Raw genomic sequence first — 24,448 nt, forward strand, 5'->3', positions numbered from 1 at the left:
ACCTAAAATTTCATCACATCATTTAAACATGACGTGAAACTGTAATGAAACTATTATAACTGCAAGCTCGAAAAGCTTGTGGCTTTTAGGGTGTTAATGAGCACAGAACAAAATAGAGTTTAATTGCTGTTGATCAGCAGGGGCTACAGAAGAGAAGAGGTGGAGGTGGAAGAAAAGAGGAGGAGAGGAGAGGAGGGGAGGCGCGTGTTAAAGAGACTCTTCTGGATTAAGTCTCTTACAAGCTGTTTGGTGGCTGAGTTGGACTAGCAGAACAGGACAAACACACAGAGACCTGCAGGAGTCCACAGGAATGAACAGCCTCAACACAGAACATCAGGACCAATGACATACTGCATTTGCACTGTTGAGTCCACTGTAAGTCATGCAAGATTCGCTGCTTGTGTTTGACTTGTGGATTGTTGTCTTTTGTTGAACTGTATATCACACTGAATGTGATCTGATGTGTTACTCAGAGCTAATGTGTCTTACTCCAGTGTGAATGACACTAATAGACATGCTCCAGTTCTCTGTGTCTCTTTATATCACTATATGACTGTTTTTAATGCAGGTTTACTATGTCTGGTGTTATTTATGAGAACTTATTAACCTTCTTGTTTTAGAGAGTCCATGATTTGTTCATTTGATCAACAGATGTTCTTGTCTTAAAACTCTTCAGATGTTTTCTTTATGCGCTGCAAAAAATGCTTTTCTTACTTACTGTCTTGTTTCCAGTCAAAATAGCTAAAAATTCTTAAATAAAGAAAGATTTTCTGTTTCGGGGGGGGGGGGGGGGGGAAGCAAGTTTTAGCTTGAAACATGTCAAATAATCTGCTAATGGGGTAAGTAAAGTAATCTTGTTTTCTGTTTGAAATAAGATTATTTTTCTTACCCCATTGGTAGATTATTTTGCTTGTTCTAAGCAAAACCCCACTTAATTCTGATTTATTTGTTTCTGAAAACAAGACCTTATTTTTTACTAGAAAATCCTTCTGGATTTACAAATTTTTTGATATTTTTGCTGGAAACAAGACACAAATTCTAAGTTAGAAAAGCATTTTTTGCAGTGTGTGCTTGGTTTGCAGTTGTAATTGAGGAGTAATGATTCAATCATTTGCATTACTGACACAAAAATCAATTTCTGCCCATATAAGCATTTACCACAATAATCATAACTGTAATACTGTTTTATTGGCATTGTTTATATGTCATTCAAACAGTGTAAGAAGCTTCCAGGATCTTTCATTCTCTTTGTAAAGTTTGTAAAGTCACTGATCTCAGAGACAGCGGTTGAGTTACAGTTTTGTTGGTGAATTTTGTGAATAACATTGTTTATATTAATGATAATATTTATTTTAGTATCATTGAGATACTATTATAGATTTTTATTAATATTTAGTTATTTTTATATTAATATTTAACTTCTGAAAGCATGGATTTTTTTTTAAGTTTATTAACTTTTAAAATGACGGCAATCAGTTGCATTCATTTTTTAAGTTTTGTTAACTTATTATAAGGACTAAAATACCCTTGTGAAAAAGTGCACTTACTTGATGTCACACCCTCTGCACGTTCCCCCAGCCCCAATCACCACGATCCTCCACCAACCAGCCAATCACCACCACAGCACACCCGTGAACCATCACCAGAATACTAATCACCGTCACCTGCACCGGCAATCACCACACCCTTTATATACCTACCTCTGCCACTCACTCATCGGCTGGTATCAAAGTTGCATGGATGTTTCTCTGTGGATCTTCTCCCCCTCCTGTTGTCTCTCCTGTGCTCCTCGTGGATTCTTCCGATGTTCTCCTGTGCTCCTCGTGGATTGCTCTGATGTTCTCCTGTGATACACGTTAATCGTGTTAAAGGGAAGTGACTATTGCTAACGCTATGATCCTTATGAACTTGAACTCACCTGTTGTGTTTGTTTGAAGATTTGACCACAGAGACCTTATTTCACCCGATTGCACGTGTGTTGTACTGTGCACGTTTGTTAATAAATACCTTGAAAGATACTCACCTTCTCCCTTTGTGTGTGGTCGTGACAGGATACCAGCCCATAAAATATTAACTCACCGCTTCACTCATGGAGGCGAGTGCCGCTATCACCGAAGACACCCCCGATCCATTTGCGGATATGGTAAACGTCCTTCGTCAATCTCTACCTGCTGCTCCAACGACGATTTCCAACACGCCCCTCTCTCGCCCCATGAGTTATTCCGGAGACCCGGGTGGTTGCAATGGTTTCCTCCTGCAAAGTTCCCTCTATATTGAAGCCAACGCACACCAGTTTCCTAACGAAATTTCTAAAATATCTTTTATGATTTCCCTCCTCACTGGACAGGCACTCCAATGGGCAGACGCACTCTGGAATTCACGGAGCGACGCTTTAATCTCCTATAATGCTTTCGTTGCCCACTTCAAGGACGTGTTTGGAGCTGCGCTCACTCCCCTTTCGGTGCACGACGAGCTGATCACTCTGAATCAAGGTGCGTCCAATATCCATGAATACACCCTGCGCTTCCGCTCCCTAGCGGCCACCAGTGGTTGGAACCAAGTAGCTCTCCTAGCAGCCTACCGTAAGGGGCTTAAACCCCAGATCCGCAAGCATATGGTTATTTACGATGACAACGTACCGCTGGAAACCTTTATTAAGAAGGCAGTAGGCATTTCTCAACATCTCTCAGCGTGTCCTTCTACAAAGTCTGTACCCAGCTTCCCTCCACTCCGAACACCGTCACCCCAACGAGACGCGGAGGAGCCTATGATTACTGACTCCTATCGCCTGGATCCTGCGGAGAGGAAACGACGAATTAATAATCATCTGTGCCTATATTGTGGAGAAGCCTCTCACTTCATCAGTGCCTGTCCAGTCCGCCCGCCTCGTCCAATGGTGAGTACCGTATCTATTACTCCGGCCATGTCTCTCTTACCCCATATTACCGCTAAACTAATAGTAAACTCTCGTACTCTCCCCATCTATGTGCTCGTGGATTCCGGAGCGGCTGGCAATTTTGTTTCATCACACTTCATTGCTAAACATCGAATTCCCACCGTTCAAAATGAGGTCACATACCACATAACCACAATCCAAAACTCACCATTGGGCGATGGTAAGATATCTCGCCGGACCAGAAAAGTGACCCTCGTCTCCCAACACAACCACCGGGAACATCTGACCCTCCTAGTACTCCCGCGAGCCAACGTGGATGTCATCCTGGGCAGACCATGGCTCATTAAGCACCAACCCCGCATAGATTGGAGCACAGGAGAGGTCCTGGAGTGGGGCGCAACGTGTGAGGACCACGGCTACCATCCTTCCTCGTCAGATGCAAAGTCTCCATACCGTCCTATCCCTCTGCACGCCACCACCATAGAGAGCCCTGCCACTCAATCCGCCACCACCATTCCCCCCGTCTATCAGTCTTTCACCGATGTCTTCAGCAAGGAACGGGCCACACAACTACCACCGCACCGGCCCTGGGACTGTAGTATCGACCTGCTGCCAGGCGCCAAACTACCCCACGGGAAGATCTACCCCCTCTCACGTCCTGAGCAGGAAGCCATGGAGAATTACATCCAGGAGGCTCTCCAACAGGGGTTCATCAGACCTTCCACGTCCCCAGCAGCATCCAGTTTCTTCTTCGTCCCCAAGAAGGATGGTGGGCTCAGACCTTGCATTGACTACCGGGTGCTCAACGACGCCACGGTGAAATTCGCCTATCCACTTCCTCTAGTGCCAGCTGCCTTGGAGGAACTACGGGAAGCCCGCGTCTTCACCAAACTCGACCTCCGCAGTGCATACAACCTGATCCGTATCCGAGAAGGAGATGAGTGGAAGACCGCCTTCATCACCCCCACCGGTCACTATGAATATCAGGTGATGCCCTATGGCCTGGCTAACAGTCCTTCCGTATTTCAGAATTTCATGAACGAAATCTTCCGCGACTACCTCCATCGATTCGTAATCATCTACATTGACGATATCCTCATTTACTCACGTAACCTAAAGGAACATCAAGACCACGTCCGTCAGGTTCTCCAACGCCTCCGTGAGTACCAACTCTATCTAAAATTAGAAAAATGTGAATTCCATCAGCCCACCATCTCCTTTCTCGGATACGTGATCACTGCGGAGGGAGTTCACATGGAAGCCGGCAAGGTGGACGCAGTGGCCAAGTGGGCGGAGCCCAGGACGGTGAAGGAGCTTCAGCGTTTCTTAGGCTTCGCTAACTTCTACCGACGCTTTATAAAGAACTATAGCCTCCTATCGGCTCCACTCACTTCCCTCTTAAAGGGAGGTCGCCGGGTACTACAGTGGACTCCAGAGGCTCAGCAAGCCTTCGACCGTCTAAAACTAATGTTCACCACCGCTCCCATCCTCAAGCACCCCGACCCTTCAAGGCCCTTCGTGGTGGAGGTAGATGCGGCGGACGTGGGCGTAGGAGCCGTGCTGTCCCAGTGGTCTGATGAACCCCGATCCCTCCACCCGTGTGCGTACTATTCCAAAAAACTTACCCCAGCTGAGCAGAATTATGGAATTGGAGACCGCGAACTGCTGGCCATAAAGCTCGCCCTCGAAGAGTGGCGGCACTGGTTGGAAGGAGCCCAGTTCCCCTTCACCGTAATAACCGACCACAAGAACCTCCAGTACATTCAGAACGCCAAGAGACTAAATGCCCGCCAAGCTCGCTGGTCATTATTCTTTGCCCGATTCAATTTCCACATTACTTACCAACCCGGCCACAAAAACACCAAAGCAGACGCCCTATCACGTATGCACTCACCTGAACCTACCTCTGACGATCCTGATCCAATTCTACCCCCATCTGTCTTTCTCGCACCCATACTATGGCAGCTGGATGAAGATATACGGGCCGCCACCTTCGAGGAACCTGCACCACCGGAGCTTCCCCCGGGTCGTGTCTATGTCCCAAGCCGTCTCAGACCCCTTCTGCTGGATAGTACGCACACGTCCCCCGGCTCAGGACATCCTGGCAGCAGGCGAACCCTCTCGCTCCTCCAGCAGAAATATTGGTGGCCCAACATGAGCAGGGAAGTGGAACGGTACGTCCAAGGATGTTCGGTCTGCGCCGTCAACACAACCCCACGCCGCTTACCCGAAGGTAAATTACAACCGTTACCTATTCCCCGCCGACCCTGGACACACTTGGGCATTGACTTCGCCACAGACCTGCCCCCCTCTCAGGGTTACACCACAATTTTAGTGGTAGTCGATCGATTCTCGAAAGCTTGCAAATTAATACCTCTCAAAGGTCTCCCCACAGCACTAGAAACCGCAGAGGCACTATTCCACAATGTATTCCGGAACTTCGGACTCCCAGAAGACATCGTGTCCGATCGGGGACCCCAATTCATTTCCAGGGTCTGGCGGGCCTTCTTCCAACTTCTGGGTACCACAGTCAGCCTGTCATCCGGATATCACCCTCAAACGAACGGGCAGACCGAACGGAAAATACAGGAAATCTCCCGCTACCTTCGGACGTACTGTTCCCAACATCAAAACACCTGGAGCCAGTATCTACCGTGGGCTGAGTATGCGCAAAATTCCCTCCGTCAAACCTCTACTGGTCTAACCCCATTCCAATGCATTCTAGGTTATCAACCAGCTCTGTTTCCATGGACTGGAGAGTCCTCCGAGGTGCCCGCGGTAGATCACTGGTTCCGAGAGAGCGAGAGGGTGTGGGACTCAGCGCACGTCCATCTCCAGCGGGCAGTACGGAGGCATACGGAACATGCCAACCGCCGTAGGTTACCCAACCCAGTTTACCTCCCCGGGGACCAGGTATGGTTGTCCACTCGAGACATACGCCTCCGGCTGCCCAGTAGGAAGCTGAGTCCCCGCTACATAGGGCCCTTCACCGTGCACTCACAGATCAACCCTGTCACCTACCGTCTAAACCTACCTCCACATTACAGAATCGCCCCCTCGTTTCACGTTTCCCTACTCAAGCGCCACACTGAACCCCTGTTCCCTTCCTCCACAGAGTCGGAGTCACCTCCTCCTCCCGACCCGCCAGAGATCCTTGGAGATAACATCTACCAAGTCCAAGAAATCCTAGACTCCCGGCGGCGGAACGGCCAGCTCCAGTACCTAGTGGACTGGGAGGGGTTCGGACCCGAGGAGAGATCGTGGATACCCCGTGACGACATCCTGGACCCGACTCTCCTCGAGGAATTCCACCGCCAACATCCCGAACGCCCAGCTCCCAGAGGTCGTGGTCGTCCCCGTCGCCGTTCTTGGGTGCCAGGAGTCACCCGTGGAGGAGGGGGTGATGTCACACCCTCTGCACGTTCCCCCAGCCCCAATCACCACGATCCTCCACCAACCAGCCAATCACCACCACAGCACACCCGTGAACCATCACCAGAATACTAATCACCGTCACCTGCACCGGCAATCACCACACCCTTTATATACCTACCTCTGCCACTCACTCATCGGCTGGTATCAAAGTTGCATGGATGTTTCTCTGTGGATCTTCTCCCCCTCCTGTTGTCTCTCCTGTGCTCCTCGTGGATTCTTCCGATGTTCTCCTGTGCTCCTCGTGGATTGCTCTGATGTTCTCCTGTGATACACGTTAATCGTGTTAAAGGGAAGTGACTATTGCTAACGCTATGATCCTTATGAACTTGAACTCACCTGTTGTGTTTGTTTGAAGATTTGACCACAGAGACCTTATTTCACCCGATTGCACGTGTGTTGTACTGTGCACGTTTGTTAATAAATACCTTGAAAGATACTCACCTTCTCCCTTTGTGTGTGGTCGTGACACTTGTATTGAATGTGCACTTGTACACATTCAGTAAAAAAGAAACTTAATTCTTCTTAAAGAGAAACACTTTCATTACTATGTTTCTTAACTCACTTAAGCACACTTTTAAAAAGTCAAATTAAATGTTTTACTTTAAAGCACATTTGAATTGTTTTAAGAATCCTGCGTTATGTTTTTATATGGTGATTATAGTTTTAAATCTAGCATGTAATATATTTAAATGTATAACAATATAAGTAATCCTACTTAAGCGGGTCAAAAATCACTTTAAAGTTTAGCTGCATTTAATATAATCTAAAAAAAGCAATACTTTTTCACTTGTCATTAACATGCAGTCAAGTGTAATTTAAGATAATTTTGAAGTTGCTTCTCTTTCACAAAGTTAAGTGCATTTATTTCTCAGACAGATATGTTTTAGCCTTAATTCTAATGTATTTACAGCTGCTGTAGCATCATAAATGCTCTCACTTACACATTCAATAAAAAGTAACTTAATTCTTCTTAAAGGGAACCACTTTCATTACTATGTTTCTTAACTTACTTAAGAACACTTTTAAAAAGTGTGCTAAGTAATAATGTCAAATGAAATGTGCATTTGAATTGTTTTAACAATCTTGCATTATATTTCAAAGTACACATATTTTATATGACGATTATAGTTTTAAATCTTGGAAATAATTAATTTAATGCAGCATGTAATATATTTAAATGTATAACAATATAAGTAATCCTACTTAAGCATGTTAAAAAACACTTTAAAATTCATCTGCATTTAATATAAACTAAAAAGGCAATATTTTTTCAATTTAATTTCAATAACAAGCAATTAAGTGTCATTTTAAGAGTATTCTGAAGTTGCTTCTCTTTCACAAAGGTAATTGCATTTATTTCTAAGACAGATTTTTTTTGCCTTAATTCTAATGTATTTACAGCTGCTGTAGCATCATAAAAGCTCTCACTTACACATTCAATAAAAAGTAACTTAATTCTTCTTAAAGAGAACCACTTTCATTACTATGTTTCTTAACTTACTTAAGTACACTTTTAAAAAGTCTGTATAAATGTGTAATAATTAAAAAGTGTAATAATGTCAAATGAAATGTTTGACTTTAAAGTGCATTTGAATTGTTTTATCAATCCTGCATTATATTTCAAAGTACACATATTTTATATGACGATTATAGTTTTAAATCTTGCATTTAATTCATTTAATGTAGCATGTAATATATTTAAATGCATAACAATATAAGCAATCCTAAAAAAAAACACTCTAAAGTTCAGCTGCATTTAATACAAACTAAAAAAGTAATACTTTTTCACTTAATTGTCAACAACATGCACTTAAGTGTCATTTTAAGAGTATTCTAAAAAAATTGCTTCTCTTTCACAAAGGTAATTGCATTTATTTCTCAGACATATTTTTTGGGCCTTAATTCTAATGTATTTACAGCTGCTGTAGCATCATAAATGCTCTCAAAACAGCGAGAAAACAGTGATATTTAAAATGAAAGATTATATATTTTCCATTAAATGACATTTTTAACATTTTATGTTATGGCTAAAGCAGAATTACAAGGCATCTGAAGATCCAGATGGTTCTTTTCTAGACGAGATATGGCTGTTAATACAGTTTTTATGGATTCAGCAGAAGGCGGCGCATTAAACTGCATTATGGGTGTCTGACTTAAAGTTCTGCCTTCATTCGAACCTGACAATCAGGCTAATCATGTGGATTTAGACAGGAAGATAAACCGAGATGAAGTGCGGATTGAGAGAGACTGGGGAAACGGCTTCACGCTGTTCTCAACCGCTGCCATCTGTCTCGCTTTCTAAGCTCATGACACGAATGATCTTCCCACTCACACATGTGCACGCAAACACAGGATCTGTGGAGTCCAGTTCTGAACTCATGAGTGGCTCATTTCTCAAATGAAATAATGTCACAACAATAAGGCGAGACACTGCGGGTGAATAGGGTAAAAACAAAAAAACAAAAAAAAACAACTAATGGTTATGACCTTACCCAGTTGATTGCATTGATAATTGCAAAAAAATTGTGTAGTACAAATTTTCTAAAATGTTCAATATGTCAATGAGGCATTTCTTAAATGAAATATGCAGTAATTTGCATGCATTTCTAGTACAAAAATCGAAACACTGGATAAAGTTCGTTTCAAAATTCTTTTTTTGATATCTCATATTGCCACTCCGTAATTCTGACCAAAAAAAAAAAAAAAAAAAAGAATAAAGATTTTATACATTTTATAATAAAATGTATAAAATCAAGCAAATTATATATATATATATATATATAGACAGGAATAAAAAGTAAAGTTTGGTGTGTGTAAATGTTACTGAAGTGGAGATTTATGGCTCAGTGTAGAAGAAAAAACTCATTTTGAGAAAACAGCCTTTAAAAATATGTATTGTAATTGAAATCTATTGACACAAATAGATAAAGTGCTATAAAAGAAACACTTAACAGTGTCTTTTTAGGTGTTTTCTTTCCACTAGTCTGAAAAACCCCAAAATCTCAAATTTGACAGATGCATGAAAAAACAGTGTTTTTGCCTGCAGTGTCTAACTTTAACAGCCATCAAAATAAATTAGAATTTTATCAGAAAGCATCATAATGTTGTTTGCATTTCAATGCAATGAACCCGAAATAGGATGTTAAATTTGAATATGATGCAGAATGACAATGATCAAATTTAATTCAATAAATGCAAAGACATTCAGCAAAAGCTGCTCAAAACTGATTATTTGATTATTTTAATTTATTTAATGAAATACTGTACAACTTTCTCTCAGGTTCAATAATGACACAACAATAAACAGCATCACAAACACCTGCCACAATTTCAGATAACTAAACAAAAAAACGGACTTCAAAATGTTAAGTATACTGATTATTGTAACACCCCTTTGGACTGTCTGTGTTGCCCATATTTGGTCCTTCCTGTTCCTGTCCTCGTCATGTGCACTAATTGCCAATCACCATCACCTGTCCTTGTGTCATTAGCCTGTCTTTATAAGTTGGTTTGTGTTCAGTATTCATTGCCCGATCACAAGGTTGCTTTGATGTGTGTTTGACGGAAGTGCACAAAGACCAATTCCCTTTAATTATTTCCAAAACAGGTACATCCAAAGTAACCTTGTGATCAGATAATGAATACTGAACACAAACCAACTTATAAAGACAAGGACAGGTGATGGTGGCAATTAGTGCACATGACAACAGGAACAGGAAGGACCAAATATGGACAACAGGGAAAAACCAACACAGACAGTCCAAAGGGGTGTTTTTCCACTTTAGCAAATATAATGAAAATCATAGAAATTAAATAATGTCTATTTATTTCATTTAAAACACTGATTATAAATATACTTGAATGTGTCTGGTATTATCCTATATGCTTGTTATACATGTTTATGAAACGTTCAGCAGAATTTCTATGCATTTCAATCCTACTTGCATTCTGCATCCTGTTTCCTACTAATACCCTATAGTCAGACTCAATGCTCTTCTTTAAGTTGTGGACAGTATGAACCTCCATCTGCCTTCCTGCCAGCCATCAGTCCAAGCACTTAATGAATCCAATTAATGAGCAAAGTTCGGCAGGTAGAGTAGATAGAGTCCAGTCCTGAATACATAACACTCTCTCTCTCTCTCTGTCTCTCAAACACACACTAATCCTCCAAAGACCCTTGATGACGACTCTTTTCTTGATGTATCCTCATTAGGAATGACTCTGACGTAAACACATCCTCTTGTGCGGGCGTAAATGTTTGTCCTGTATTAATTCAGTGTCTTCAAGGAACTTAAACTGATAATCCCAAACTCTTAAATGAAGCGACCTTCCTGAAACCTTCTTTCAAGGAGTTCTTGGTGTTAAATTACAGGTTCTTCAGATTAGTCTGTGGGTTCTTTGCAGTATCAGTCCATGCTTTATAGAAGAATTAGAGAGCAGAAATGTTCACTGAAGATCATGCAAAATATCAAGCCCACTATTAACTATTAATTATGACTTTTGCCTCAATAAACGCCTAATTTGCTGCTTATTAACAGTTAGTAAGGTAGTTGTTAAGTTTATTGGTTTAAGGATTAGGGAATCTAAAATATGCTCATGCAGAATAAGGCATTGATATGGTTTATAAGTGTTAATAAACAGTATTATGCATGCTAGTAAGCAACTAGTTAATAGTGAGAATTGGTCTCCAAGCTAAAGGATCTCCCGTGCCATCAGGCTGTCAACCCCTTTTGGTTATAACAGGAGACTTGATTTTTAAGTGAAAAATAGTACATACTGAACTGTGCAGGGGGAAATGTATTTAATAAAATGTATTTATTTAGTTGATCCTCGTGGTTAAATTGCATTTGCTTAAAAACTCTGAGTAAATTGTGTAAATTGCAGCTAAAGTTGTAATCTCAAAAGGTCATAAGGGTCATATGGGTCACTGACCTTGTGAAAAACGAGTGCACTTAATTGTATTGAATGTGCACTTGTAGTTTACTTCAAATCTATTTACAAAAATAACCATTTTCTATAAAGACTATTTTAAAAAGTGCACTTTATTATCATGTCAAATTAAGTTTTTAAGTACATTTTCTTTTCTTTTGCCATGCTTTAAAGAAATAAATTTATTTTGATGTGTCGACCAACATACTAAAGCACAAGTAAAGTATTATTTGTAGCGTGTTACGTGATATTTCATTTAAAGTAAATACATTTTAAGTGTACTAAATTGCAACTTTACTAATTACAAATGTGTAATTATATATATTTAAATACATGACATACAAAAGATTCAAAAGAAATTACATTAAAGTTTAGTAATCATAAATGCTTTTCAGTATATTCAGCAGGAACACTAAAAATATATATAAAAAGAACATTAGAATTAATTGCATGTAAAGATGTACTTAAGGGCAGACACTGCAGGCAAAAAACGTTTTTTCATGCACCTGTCAAATTTGAGATTTTGGGTTTTTTGGTGTTTCATAAAGTGTTTTTTTCAGACTAGTGGAAAGAAAACACCCAAAAGACACTGTTAAGTGTTTCTTTTATAGCACTTGTATCAACTTGTATCTTTTATTTCTACTTGTATCTATAGATTTCAATAACAATCCATATTTTTAAAGGCTGTTTTCGCATAATGAGTTTTTTCTCCTACAATGAGCCATAAATCTCCACTTCAGTAGACTTTACACACACCAAACTTTATATATTCTTAAGGTTTTTACAGAGGGATTTGTTCATACAATTTGCTTGATTTTATACATTTTATTCCGCCAAAATGGTAAAAAAATACATTGTTTTCTGTCTTGAGTTTTTTATGAATTATTAGTGACAAAATGAGATACCCAAAATCCCCTTTGTAAAAACATTTGACTCTAATAAAAAAAGGATAAATAAACAAGAATTTTGAAACTGACTTCATCCAGTATTTCGATCTTTGTACTAAAAATGTATGCAAATTAGTGCATATTTCATTAAATAATGCCTCATTTGCATATATATATATATATATATAACATTTTAGAATACTTTGCAATTATCAATGCAATCAATTAACTGTGTAAGAAAGGTGATAACTATTAGTAAAACATTTTACCGTATTCACCTGCAGTGTCTCGCCTTAAGTGGGTCAAAAAAGTAATTTTAGAATTTTCTTGGGATTTCAATTTAAAGTAAAAGATTCTCCCGTCTTCTAAAAACGTATAATTAAAAAGAGTTTTCTTTATTTTCTTTCCCTAGGCTTTAGATGAGCAGCTCTCAAGAGACAAGAGCAGGATCATCAGACGGATTACTCGTAAATACACATGGTCTCTGAACGGCTGATGACCTTGGAGAGGCTGAGAAAGACACAGTAAGCAGCGAGAGACAGTTGCACAGGATTTAGAAAAGGAGAATCCTGTAGACGAACTAAAGAAGCAGACCTGTGCTTGCTCTCCTGAAGATACAAGCTTCAAACATCAAATAACTGACGGATAAACCTAAAGAACACTCTGTTTGATCAGTTCAACTCTATCCATCCAGCAAAAAATGCATCCAGGAAGCTTAAGAAAGAGCAAACAGCTTTTCTCCTTCTTCTACTTCATCTGTCTTTCCTTATGCGCTGGAACAGGAATGCCAGGTTCAGACTACAACCCTCATTCTCGTTTCATCTGCACCCCGATTCCAGCTGATGCCGATCCTGCGTGTTTCCCCACGGCGGGCGGCCCGGCCGGCCCCAGTCCAGGACACCACAGCGGGCCGAGCGGAAACAGCAACGGCTGGTGGGGAATGTCAGAGGAGGCCAAAGTGACAATCCTGCACCTGCGGGAGAGTTTGGTGCAGCAGAAGGAAACCATCCTGGACCAGAGGGAGACCATCCGAGAGCTCACCGCCAAACTCAACCTGTGCGAGGGCTTCGGCCATGGCACCGGCAGCCATGAAGAGCATCCGCACAGAACGCCCGCACAGCTGGCCCATCACGCCCACCACGCCTACCCCACTGCACCCGACAGCGGACACCTCGGGTGGGCCCCGCCTGACGGCCATCATGGGCTGGAGCTGAGTCACTACGGAGATGGGGACGGAGGGCATCATGCTGGGAAAGCGGCTCTGAGCGAGAAGCTCGTGACGGGGGAGATTCCTTCACCCTCATCCACGCCGGAGCAGATGAGCAGGATGTTGCACAGCCTCAAGGAACGGCTGGACAACCTACAGGTAAACATTTGCATGTATTTCTATAGCATTTTTATGCAACAAAGATGGTCTGGAAGCAGCTTCACAGTACTTAAATATAATATAAAAAATAACATAGAAAATATAGAAAAATAATATAGAAAATAACAGTGTTGTACAGTTATGACACACATTCAGTTTCAGCTGTAAAGCAGCTCTACAGAAGACAACAGTGTCATTATTTAGATAAATTCAGTTCAATGTTAATTCAGTTCAGTTCAATAGCAGTTTCGATGTTGCTAAGTTCATTAGTTATGAAATGACTTGGCTTGGGCGATAGTCCTTATGTAGCTCTGCCCCTTTTCAACACTGCTCTTGTTTTTGCTTGTGTTTTGCAATTAAACTGACAGAATTTGAAAGAAATTCTGAGAACTTCTCCTGGTGCTCTCAATCCGGGCCATTCGCATGTGCAAAATAGGCTAGACTCTCAAAATATTAGAACTTTAATCTCATAGTTGCTACTTTCTTATAACTCTGACTTTATTATTGACTATTCTCATAATTTCGACTTTATTTTTTTTTTAATATTTCAACTTTATTCTTGTAATTTCGACTTTTTTTTCAAAATATTTCAACTTTATTCTCGTAATTTCAAATTTATTCTCAAAATTTCAACTTTATTTTTTAAATATTTCAACTTTTTTACTTTATTGCGTCATTTCAACTTTATTCTTGAAATCTTTCACCTTTATTCTTAAAATATTTAAACTTTGTTCTTCTAATTTCAACAATTTTTTTGATATATTTTAACTTTGTTTTTGTAAATTCGACTATATTCTCCAAATATTTAAACTTTATTCTCAAAATTTCAACATTATTTTTTTAAATATTTCAACTTTTTTTTAACTTTATTTCATCATTTTAACTTTATTCTTGAAATATTTTACCTTTATTTTCAAAATATTTAAACTTTATTCTTGTAATTTCGACTTTTTTCTCGAAATATTTCAACTTTATTCTCGTAATTTCAAATTTATTCTCAAAATTTCAACTTTATTTTTTAAATATTTCAACTTTTTTGACTTTATTTCGTCATTTCAACTTTATTCTTGAAATCTTTCACCTTTATTCTTAAAATATTTCAACTTTGTTCTTCTAATTTCAACATTTTTTTTTATATATTTTAACTTTGTTTTTGTAAATTCGACTTTATTCTACAAAAATTTCAACTTTATTCTCAAAATTTCAACATTATTTTTTAAATATTTCAACTTTTTTGACTTTATTTCATCATTTTAACTTTATTCTTGAAATATTTTACCTTTATTTTCAAAATATTTAAACTTTATTCTTGTAATTTCAATTTTATTCTCAAAATATTTCAACTTTATTCTTGACATTTTGCCTTCATTCTCAATTATAATTTCAATTTTATTCTCATATTGCTATGACTTTTTTGATGTAATTTAATTTCTCAAAAAGTAAAATTTAGTTTTCTTTTTGCCCAAATACATGATATAATCTTATACTGGCTTTATATTTTAACTCATAGAAGTGTAGATTGTATTCTAGTAAAGTTCTAAAAGTTTGCTTATAGAAATGATGTAAAATTAAGAAATGTGCATCTTAAAGACTACGATTAAAAAAAATGACCAAAATCCTGAAAGAAGTGCATAATTTTATTGTAACTACTTCAGCTTTGCTAAATTTACTGAAATAAATGACTAGGTCAAAAATGACCCCCAACAACCAAAGGGGGCGATTAGCAGCATAGGAGGGGTAAATGTCTCATTTTATTGTTACTACTTCAAGGAAGTTAGTTTCATTAATCATCAACAAAAATACACTCTAAAAGGACACCAACAACCAGGAAATCTGTCAATCAAAGTGAGATTAAATTGAAAGGCCATTACAGATTGTTATAGGCATGTTCCATAAGGATAATGAAAATAAATCATCCTCTCAGTGTATCAAATAATAGAAGATATGAGGTGCTTTTTTTAGTTAGTAACCACTGTGATTGTATTTGCAGACCAGAAACACCTCCACCAGCTACTCCAGCTCACTGAAGGACCTCCTGCAGAGGAAGATCAGCGCTCTGGAGCAGCAGATGCAACACCACTCTGCATTTCTGACCAGCGCCACTCACACTGACCACGAGGATGAGGATGATGGCGGTCACCATGGTGACGATCACGACGACCACAGCCATCATGGTGACACGGACCACGACAGCCATGACGACCACAGTGATCCTCACGATGAGAGCCACCGTAGCGATCACCATGACGACGATCGTCACGACGGCGGTCACCATGACGACAATCGCCACGACAGCGATCACCATGGTGACAACAGCCATGATGACAACAGCCATGACAACGGACACCAAGACAACGGTCACCATGGCTATGAGAGGTTGACGTATAGCCTGCAAGGTCACAGAGAAGCACAGAGTGGAGTTCAGAGCAACCTGGACGCGGTTCTCAGTCAACTGCAGCAAAGGCTCACTGACACGGGTAAGAGACAGCTGATTTAGAGTTTAGATGAACCCTGCTGAAGAACCCAGTTTAAGACCACTTTAGCTGGATCAATCAGACCGGTTTTGGTCCTTATATGCTATAGTTTGTTAAACAGTTTAATTATGGACCTGATAGACTCCATCATCCAGAAAGTTCAATAGATGACTAGGATTGGTAAACCATCTTTGACCAGTAAAAAGTCAGTTACCATGTTCTAAATTGGTATGACCTGATATTACCTTTAATCCAGATGCATTGGTAAAAACAAACAAACAAACAAACAAACAAACAAACAAACAAATCCCAGATGGCATATTTAGTTATTTTTAAGGGAGAATCCCATCTTTTTTTTTTTCTTTTTTTTTTACACAGTGCTGCTGCTGTTAATGATTACAAATTGCATGGCAAAATTTGTAGTTAGTAAGGTAATCTGCTAGATTACTTATTGAAGAGTAGTTTTTGATTACTTTTATATTACTTTTGACCTAACTCATTTATCACGTAGTTTTAAATATAACTGTTTTGTACCATTTTGGTACAAAATTACACTAAGAGGGAAGAAAATAGCTTTTAGATTACTTTTGAACTAACTTGTTTATCTCATAGTTTTAAATAGAATTATTTTGTACCATTCTGAAACAAAATTACATTAAGAGAAAGAAAATAACTTTTAAATACTTTTAGGTTACTTTTTAGAGTAGTTTTTGGTTATTTTTAGATCATTTTGACCTACCTCATTTATCAAATAGTTTTAAATTGAATTATTTGGTACCATTTTGACACAAAATTACTCAAAGAGAAGGGAAATAGCTTTTGATTACTTTTAGATTACTCTTAAATACAGTTTTAAATAGAATTATTTTGAACCATTTTGGTACAAAATTACACTGAGAAAAATTGCTTTAAAAATATGTTAGCTTTTAGATTTTTGGATTACTTTTAGATTAGTTTTGACCTAACACAGTTTTAAATAGAATTATTTTGTATCATTTTGACACATAATTACACAAAGAGAGGGGAAATAGCTTTTGATTGTTTTTAGAATACTTTTTAGACTAGTTTTGATTATTTTTAGATTTATTTTGACCTAACTTATTTATCCCAGTTTTAAATATATAATTATTTTATACTTTTTCGATATTTACACAAAGAGATGGAATTTTGCTTTTAATTACTTTTAGATGACTTTTGTCCTAACTCGTTTATCACATAGTATTAAATAGAATTATTTTGTACCATTTTGATATAATTCATACAATAATTTATCATCAACTACATGGACTGCAATTAAACATTACATTATCCCAAATGGGTTTATGAAGGAAAAGAGAAAAATAATAACAACTTTGAAAATAAAATCTGACCAAAATTGGGGACAAAAAAAATCCCCAAAGCCTCTGATAAATGGCATAGTCCTGGCTGTAATGCTGAATATTATCTGCACAGGTTCTAGAAAGAGAAGCAAACCCACCGAAGCTTTCCAGATCGGCTTCCCCATGAGAACCAACTACATGTACGGCCGGGTGAAGCGCACGCTGCTGCATGAGATCTTCTCCTTCACGCTGTGTCTGTGGATGAAGGCCGGCATCGGGCCTGGACTCGGGACGCCCTTCTCCTACTCCGTGCCTGGACAGGCCAACGAGCTGGTGCTCATCGAGTGGGGAAACAACCCCATGGAGCTGCTGGTGGATGACAGAGTGAGTGAACGAGATTAAGAAATCTGCACAGAATCTCACCATTTAGACCAATCATACAGGATTTGATTGAGAATTCTCTGTTTGAAACTAGAAACGTTTGGGATTGGTAAGATTTTTAATGTTTCTTCTGCTCACCTAGGCTGCATTTATTTGATTAAAAATACAGTACAAAATATTACGAGATATTATTCCAATTTCAAATAACTGCAAGAATCAGTTCAAATGTAATTGATTGCTGTGATCAAAACTACATTTTCAGCATCATTACTCCAGTCTTCAGGGTCACATGATCCTTCAGAAATCATTCTAATGTGCTGATTTGCTGTTTAATAAACAGTTCAGATTATTTTATACAAAATTAGACAAAGAGAGGGAAAATAGCTTTTAAATGCTTTTAGAGAGTAGTTTTAAGATTACTTTTGACCTACTTTGTTTATCAAATAGTTTAAAATATAATCTTTTATGCCATTTTGGCACAAAAAGAGAGAAAATAGCTTTTGATTACTTTTAGATTACTTTTTAAAGTTTAGGATTACTTTTAGATTACTTTTGACCAACCTTGTTTATCAAATAGTTGTAAATATAATTTTTTTTGTGCCATTTTGGTACAAAATTACACAAAGTGAAAGACAATAATTTTCGATTACTTTTCGATTTCTTTTAACCCAACCTAAGTTTTAAATAGAATTATTTTGTACCATTTTTATACAAAATTACACAAAGAGAGAATAGAATTGATTCTTTGTAGATTACTTTTAGACTAGTTTTAGTTTTTTTCTAGATTATGTTTGACCTAACTTGTTTTGTTTTAAATAGAATTATTTTGTACCGTTTCGATACAAAACTAAACAAAGAGAAAGAAAATAGCTTTTCGTTACTATTCGATTACTTTTGAGCTACCTTGTTTATCAAATAGTTTCAAATATATATATATATATTTTTTTTTTTTGTGCCATTTTGGTACAAAATTACACAAAGAGAAAGAAAATAGCTTTTGATTACTTTTAGGCTACTTTTGACCCAACTTGTTTATCACAGTTTTAAATAGAATTATTTTGTACCATTTCAATTTAAAATTACACAAAGAGCTTACAAAAATAGCTTTTGATTACTTTTAGATTTCTTTTTACAGTAGATTATTATCAGTGTTGAAAACATTGTGCTGGCCAGTATTTTTGTGGAAACCATGATACATTTTATTTTCCAGCACTGCAAAAAATACTTTTCTTACTTAGATTTTTTTGTCTTGTTTCCAGCCAAAATATCTGAAAGTTCTTAAATCAAGATGGATTTTCTAGACGAGTAAAAATTATTTTCTTGTTTTCAGAAAAAACAAGCCAAAATTAAGTGATTTTTTTGCTTAGAACAAGCAAAATAATCTGCCAATGGGGTAAGAAAAAAAAATCTTATTTCAAACAGAAAACAAGATTATTTTTCTTACCCCATTGGCAGATTATTTTGCCTGTTTCAAGCAAAAACACCCTTAATTTTGACAATTTTTTTCTGAAAACAAGACAATAATTTTTACTCGTCTAGAAAATGCTTCTTGATTTAAGAATTTTTAGATAGTTTGGCTGGAAACAAGACAAAACATCTAAGTAAGAAAATCATTTTTTGCAGTGAGGATTCACAGATGAATAGAAAAGTTCAAATGAACAGCATTAATTTAAAACATAAATATTTTGCAACATTATAAATATCATTACTGTCATTTTAGAATGATTTATTGCATCCATGCTAATTAAAAACCATAATTTCTTTAAAAAAAATCTTACTGACCCCAAACTTTCCTAAAAGTTCCTAAAAATGACCAATAATAGAAGCCCCCTTTAAGACTTTAAAAAGAATGTCAAACATTTTCTTGTTTTTAAATAGCTTTAGCTCTCCTGTTTACACGACGCTTTTGTCTAAATGGTTCCATAAAGAACCTTAAACATCTGAAGAACCTTTCTGTTTCACAAAAGGTTCTTTGTGGTGAAAGAAGGTTCTTCAGATGATAAAAAGGTAAGAAAAAGATGGTTCTTTAAAAAAACCTTTGACTGAAAGGTTCTTTAGGGAACCAAAAATGGTTCTTCTATGGCATTGCTGTGAAGAACCTTTCAAAGCACCTTTATTTTTAAGAGTGTAGTTAGATGCCTCTGTTAAATATTATTTAATATTCAATAGGACTCCAGTAGGGATTTCAGTTCATCTAGAAGGATCCTATTTGAATCTTACAGGATTCTTACTTGATCTCATTTGGATCTTTGAGGATTACATTCTGAAATAAATTCCAAAAATGAGCTCAGTTCACATTCCTTAAGGATTTGTTGACTAGACAAATGCTGGTGAAATAAGAAGAGAGAGCTCTGTGTAATCTTGCTCTTTGTCCTGATCTGATCTCTGTGTGTGTTGACAGGCCGTTACTCTACCGCTGTCAGTGAGTGATGGTAAATGGCACCATGTGTGCGTGACGTGGTCGACGCGGGACGGCCTGTGGGAGGCCTATCAGGACGGAGTGAAGAGAGGCTCAGGGGAAAACCTCTCGCCCTGGCATCCCATCAAACCTGGAGGAGTCTTCATACTGGGACAGGAACAGGTAACATACAAACAAACTTAAACCAGATGCTCCTCATTTTACTTGCACCATTAAACAAAAAAAAACATTAGCAACTGCATAGCAACATTCTAGCGAATTTATACTGTAATACATTTTCATTTAACTGCAAATAACATGCAAAACAAGTGTCATTCAGTTCACACTTAAGTATATTTTTATAAAGTACACTAAAGTGTCATTCGTTTTCACACTGTAAAAAAATGCTTTTCTTACTTAGATTTTTTTTTCTTGTTGCCAAAATAGCTAAAAATTCAAAAAAGACAAAAAAAATCTGTTTTCAGAAAAAACAAGTCAAAATTAAGTGAGTTTTTTCTTAGAACAAGCAAAGTAATCTGCCAATGGGGTAAGAAAAATAATCTTGTTTTCTGTTTGAAATGAGATTTAAAAAATTTTTTGTACCCCATTGCCATATTATTTTGCTTGTTTCAAGCAAAAACGCACTTAATTTTGACTTTTTTTTTTCTGAAAACAAGACAATAATTTTTACTCGTCTAGAAAAGTGTTCCTGATTTAAGAATTTTTAAATATTTTGGCTGGCAACAAGAAAAAAAAAAAAAAAAACTAAGTAAGAAAAGCTTTTTTTCCAGCGCAAGAAAAGTCATATACTACATATACTGCAAAAATGCTTTTCTTACTTGTTTCCAGCCAAAATACCAAAAAATTCTTAAATCAAGAAGGATTTTCTGTAGAGTAAAAATTATTTCATTATTTAAGTCAAAATTAGGCGCGTTTTTGCTTGAAACATGCAAAATAACCTGCCAATGGGGTAACAAAAAATAATCTTGCTTTCTGTTTTTTTTTTTTACTCATCTGAAAAATTCTCCTTGATTTTAGAATTTTTTGATATTTTGGCTGGGAACAAGACAAAAAATCTAAGGAAGAAAACCATTTTTTGCAGTGTATATTCCTCATTTTACTTGCACCATTAAGCAAAAAACAAGAACACATTAGCAACTGCAAAGCAACATTCTAGCGAATTTATACTGTAATACATTTTCATTTAACTGCAAATAACATGCAAAACAAGTGTCATTCAGTTCACACTTAAGTGTAGTTTTCTAAAGTACACTAAAGTGTCATTCGTTTTCACACTGTAAAAAAATGCTTTTCTTACTTAGATTTTTTTTCTTGTTGCCAAAATAGCTAAAAATTCAAAAAAGACAAAAAAATCTGTTTTCAGAAAAAACAAGTCAAAATTAAGTGAGTTTTTTCTTAGAACAAGCAAAATAATCTGCCAATGGGGTAAGAAAAATAATCTTGTTTTCTGTTTGAAATAAGATTTTAAATTTTTTTCGTACCCCATTGCCAGATTATTTTGCTTGTTTCAAGCAAAAACGCACTTAATTTTGACTTGTTTTTTTTTTTTTTTTCTGAAAACAAGACAATAATTTTTACTCGTCTAGAAAAGTGTTCCTGATTTAAGAATTTTTAAATATTTTGGCTGGCAACAAAAAAAAAAAAAAAAAAAAACTAAGTAAGAAAAGCTTTTTTTCCAGCGCAAGAAAAGTCATATACTACATATACTGCAAAAATGCTTTTCTTACTTGTTTCCAGCCAAAATACCAAAAAATTCTTAAATCAAGAAGGATTTTCTAGAGTAAAAATTATTTCATTATTTAAGTCAAAATTAGGCGCGTTTTTGCTTGAAACATGCAAAATAACCTGCCAATGGGGTAAAAAAAATAATCTTGCTTTCTGTTTTTTTTTTTTACTCATCTGAAAAATTCTCCTTGATTTTAGAATTTTTAGATATTTTGGCTGGAAACGACAAAAAATCTAAGTAAGAAAAGCATTTTTTTGCAGTGTATATGAATAAGTAAGCAAATCTGCATTGATTAAGTCATCTTGATGTATAAAACATAAGAAATCAAAGTAATTGCTTAACAGTCCAAGTGTGGGGTCCAAAGATCATATATTCATGGAACATGATCTTTCAGAATATCTTTATATGATATTTGACATTAAAGAAAAATCGACAATTTTGACCCATACACTGTATTTTTGGCTATTGCTACAAATAGACCCATGTTACCTAAGACTGATTTTGTGTTCCAGGGTCACATATGATAAAATATAAAATTTGTTGTTGCTACTGTAAATCTACATTAAATTACTATGGGATCTCAGTGCTCTTCAGTGCTTTCAGAATATTTACATTTAATTATTTTAACATATTTTACTGAAGGTATATTTATTGAACAAATTATTTCATCAAAATAAGCTGAAAATACTACAAACTTGCTAAAGTGGTTGTTTTGAACAAGTATTAACTTAGACATTATTAAAAAACATTAGTTTAGTTCAAGTATTTGTATCAATACTGTGTGCCTTTTACCCCCTTGTTGCTCCATAAATGTTCAATACAAATGTATACATTTTTCTGCAATCATGCACTTCGGGCACAGTGAAAAGTACTTTTTTTTTTTCCTGGGGTGTATCTTTAGCCCCGTTATGATGCTGAATCTGTTTAATATAATCTCGTCATTTCTCTCAGGACACACTGGGTGGTCGTTTTGACGCAACGCAGGCGTTTGTTGGTGAAGTCTCAGATGTTCAGATGTGGTCTCATGTTCTCACACCACACGACGTCTACAGCCTGGCATCATGTGGTGGTCACATGACCGGTGACATCATCGCCTGGGCGGAGTCAGCGGTGGAGCTGCACGGCGGGGTCACCAAATACCCCTTTGACCCCTGCCATTAAAGAGGAGAACGGACAATCTGTTTACAAACGCATATCATCTGGTTTTGAAGCATTCGAATGACTCCTGACCTGGTTTTAACACAAAACGCATTCATTATCACTTCAAAAATGCCTTCTGTTTACACGAGAAACTTGAACGACCCCACGACCTCCAGGATTTCAACAGGGACCCGTTTTGTGTTGTTTCCGTCTTTTGTGTAGCGAATGTTTTCTTAATGAACTTTATTTTTTATTCTATTCTCTATGGCTCTTCAGTGCCATTCAGTGTTTGATGCAAGTCTATGACATATTGTCATACATTGCAAAAAATGCTTTTCTTACTTAGATTTTTTTGTCTTGTTTCCAGCCAAAATATCTAAAAATTCTTGAATCAGGAAGGGTTTTCTAGACAAGTAAAAATTATTATCTTGTTTTTTGTAAAAACGAGTCAAAATGAAGTGAGTTTTTGCTTAAAACAAGCAAAATAATCTGCCAATGGGGTAAGAAAAAAAATCTTATTTCAAGCAGACAAGTGGATTATTTTTCTTACCCCATTGGCAGATTATTTTTGCAAAAACAAGATAATTTTTACTTGTCTAGAAAACCCTTCCTGATTTAAGAATTTTTAGATATTTTGGCTGGAAGCAAGACAAAAAATCTAAGTAAGAAAAGCATTTTTTTGCAGTTTAACCTGTAAAGATAGCATAAATAGGAGATGAAGACAGTGCTTCGATGTAGATGTAAAAATTAGAAAAGTGGAAGTTAAAAGATTCATTTTCTTGTACTGTAAGAAGAATCTAAAGATACAGCAAACCCAAAGAGAAGAGTCACACACTGCTGATCAGCCTGTTGTGTTTGTACATTGTTTTTTTTTTCTAATTAAACATTCTAACTGAAATACATATTTCTTAGGTTTGACTTAACTCAAAGCTGAGCTAAATAAGCAGTTTTCTGAGATACTTTTGATACGTGTTGAGTTTGAGATTGTGTTGTTATTTAATTTAGATTAATCTACTGTGTTTAACTGACTGTTAAGAATATAATTTTTCATTGTCATGTTTGTGCATCTGAAATATGCATTTACTGTTTTTATTAAGCTGTTTTCAGTTTTGGAAGCAGAAATGCAATAAAGGGACTGAATTTTAAATTTTAGTTTTCTGACTTATTTTTGCATTTCCAAAGTAAGATCTTCAGGCACGTCTGCAGTATTGATTAGCACAAGCCTCTCAGTGAAAGGGCAGCCTGGTCTTACGCTGGTCTTCCCTGCTATTATTAGAAACTAAGCTAATTAAAGCATGTGAGGCGTTTGATAGAGACCTGCAGTAAACACATACAGTTGAAGTCAAAAGTTTACAGAATCTGAAAAATGTTAATTATTTGACCAAAATCAGAGGGATCATACAAAATGCATGTTCTATTTTTTATTTAGTACTGACCTGAATACAATATTTCACATAAAAGATGTTTACATATAGT

At 36.9% G+C, this 24,448-nt stretch overlaps 1 protein-coding gene across 1 annotated transcript; it reads left to right on the forward strand.

Annotated features, from left to right (window-relative positions):
- Window positions 1-244: 244 nt before the first annotated feature.
- LOC141343298 (neuronal pentraxin-2) lies at window positions 245-24,119 on the forward strand. The gene is made up of 6 exons (XM_073847892.1): window positions 245-375; window positions 12,560-13,513; window positions 15,504-15,990; window positions 17,440-17,690; window positions 20,089-20,268; window positions 22,784-24,119. Exons 2-6 carry the CDS (start codon window positions 12,848-12,850, stop codon window positions 22,991-22,993), a joined length of 1,794 nt encoding a protein of 597 aa, XP_073703993.1. The 5' UTR covers window positions 245-375; window positions 12,560-12,847; the 3' UTR covers window positions 22,994-24,119.
- The last annotated feature ends 329 nt before the right edge of the window (window positions 24,120-24,448 follow it).

This window comes from Garra rufa, chromosome 9 (assembly GCF_049309525.1).
Source record: "Garra rufa chromosome 9, GarRuf1.0, whole genome shotgun sequence".
In the NCBI taxonomy this organism is placed as follows: Eukaryota; Metazoa; Chordata; class Actinopteri; order Cypriniformes; family Cyprinidae; genus Garra; species Garra rufa.

Bases quoted from the DNA above. Each gene is read 5' to 3' on its own strand.
- LOC141343298 (XM_073847892.1), top strand. From the start codon at position 12,848: ATGCATCCAGGAAGCTTAAGAAAGAGCAAACAGCTTTTCTCCTTCTTC. The intron at 17,691-20,088 runs GTGAGTGAACGA...GTGTGTTGACAG, and splicing joins AGCTGCTGGTGGATGACAGA to GCCGTTACTCTACCGCTGTC. The intron at 20,269-22,783 runs GTAACATACAAA...CATTTCTCTCAG, and splicing joins TCATACTGGGACAGGAACAG to GACACACTGGGTGGTCGTTT.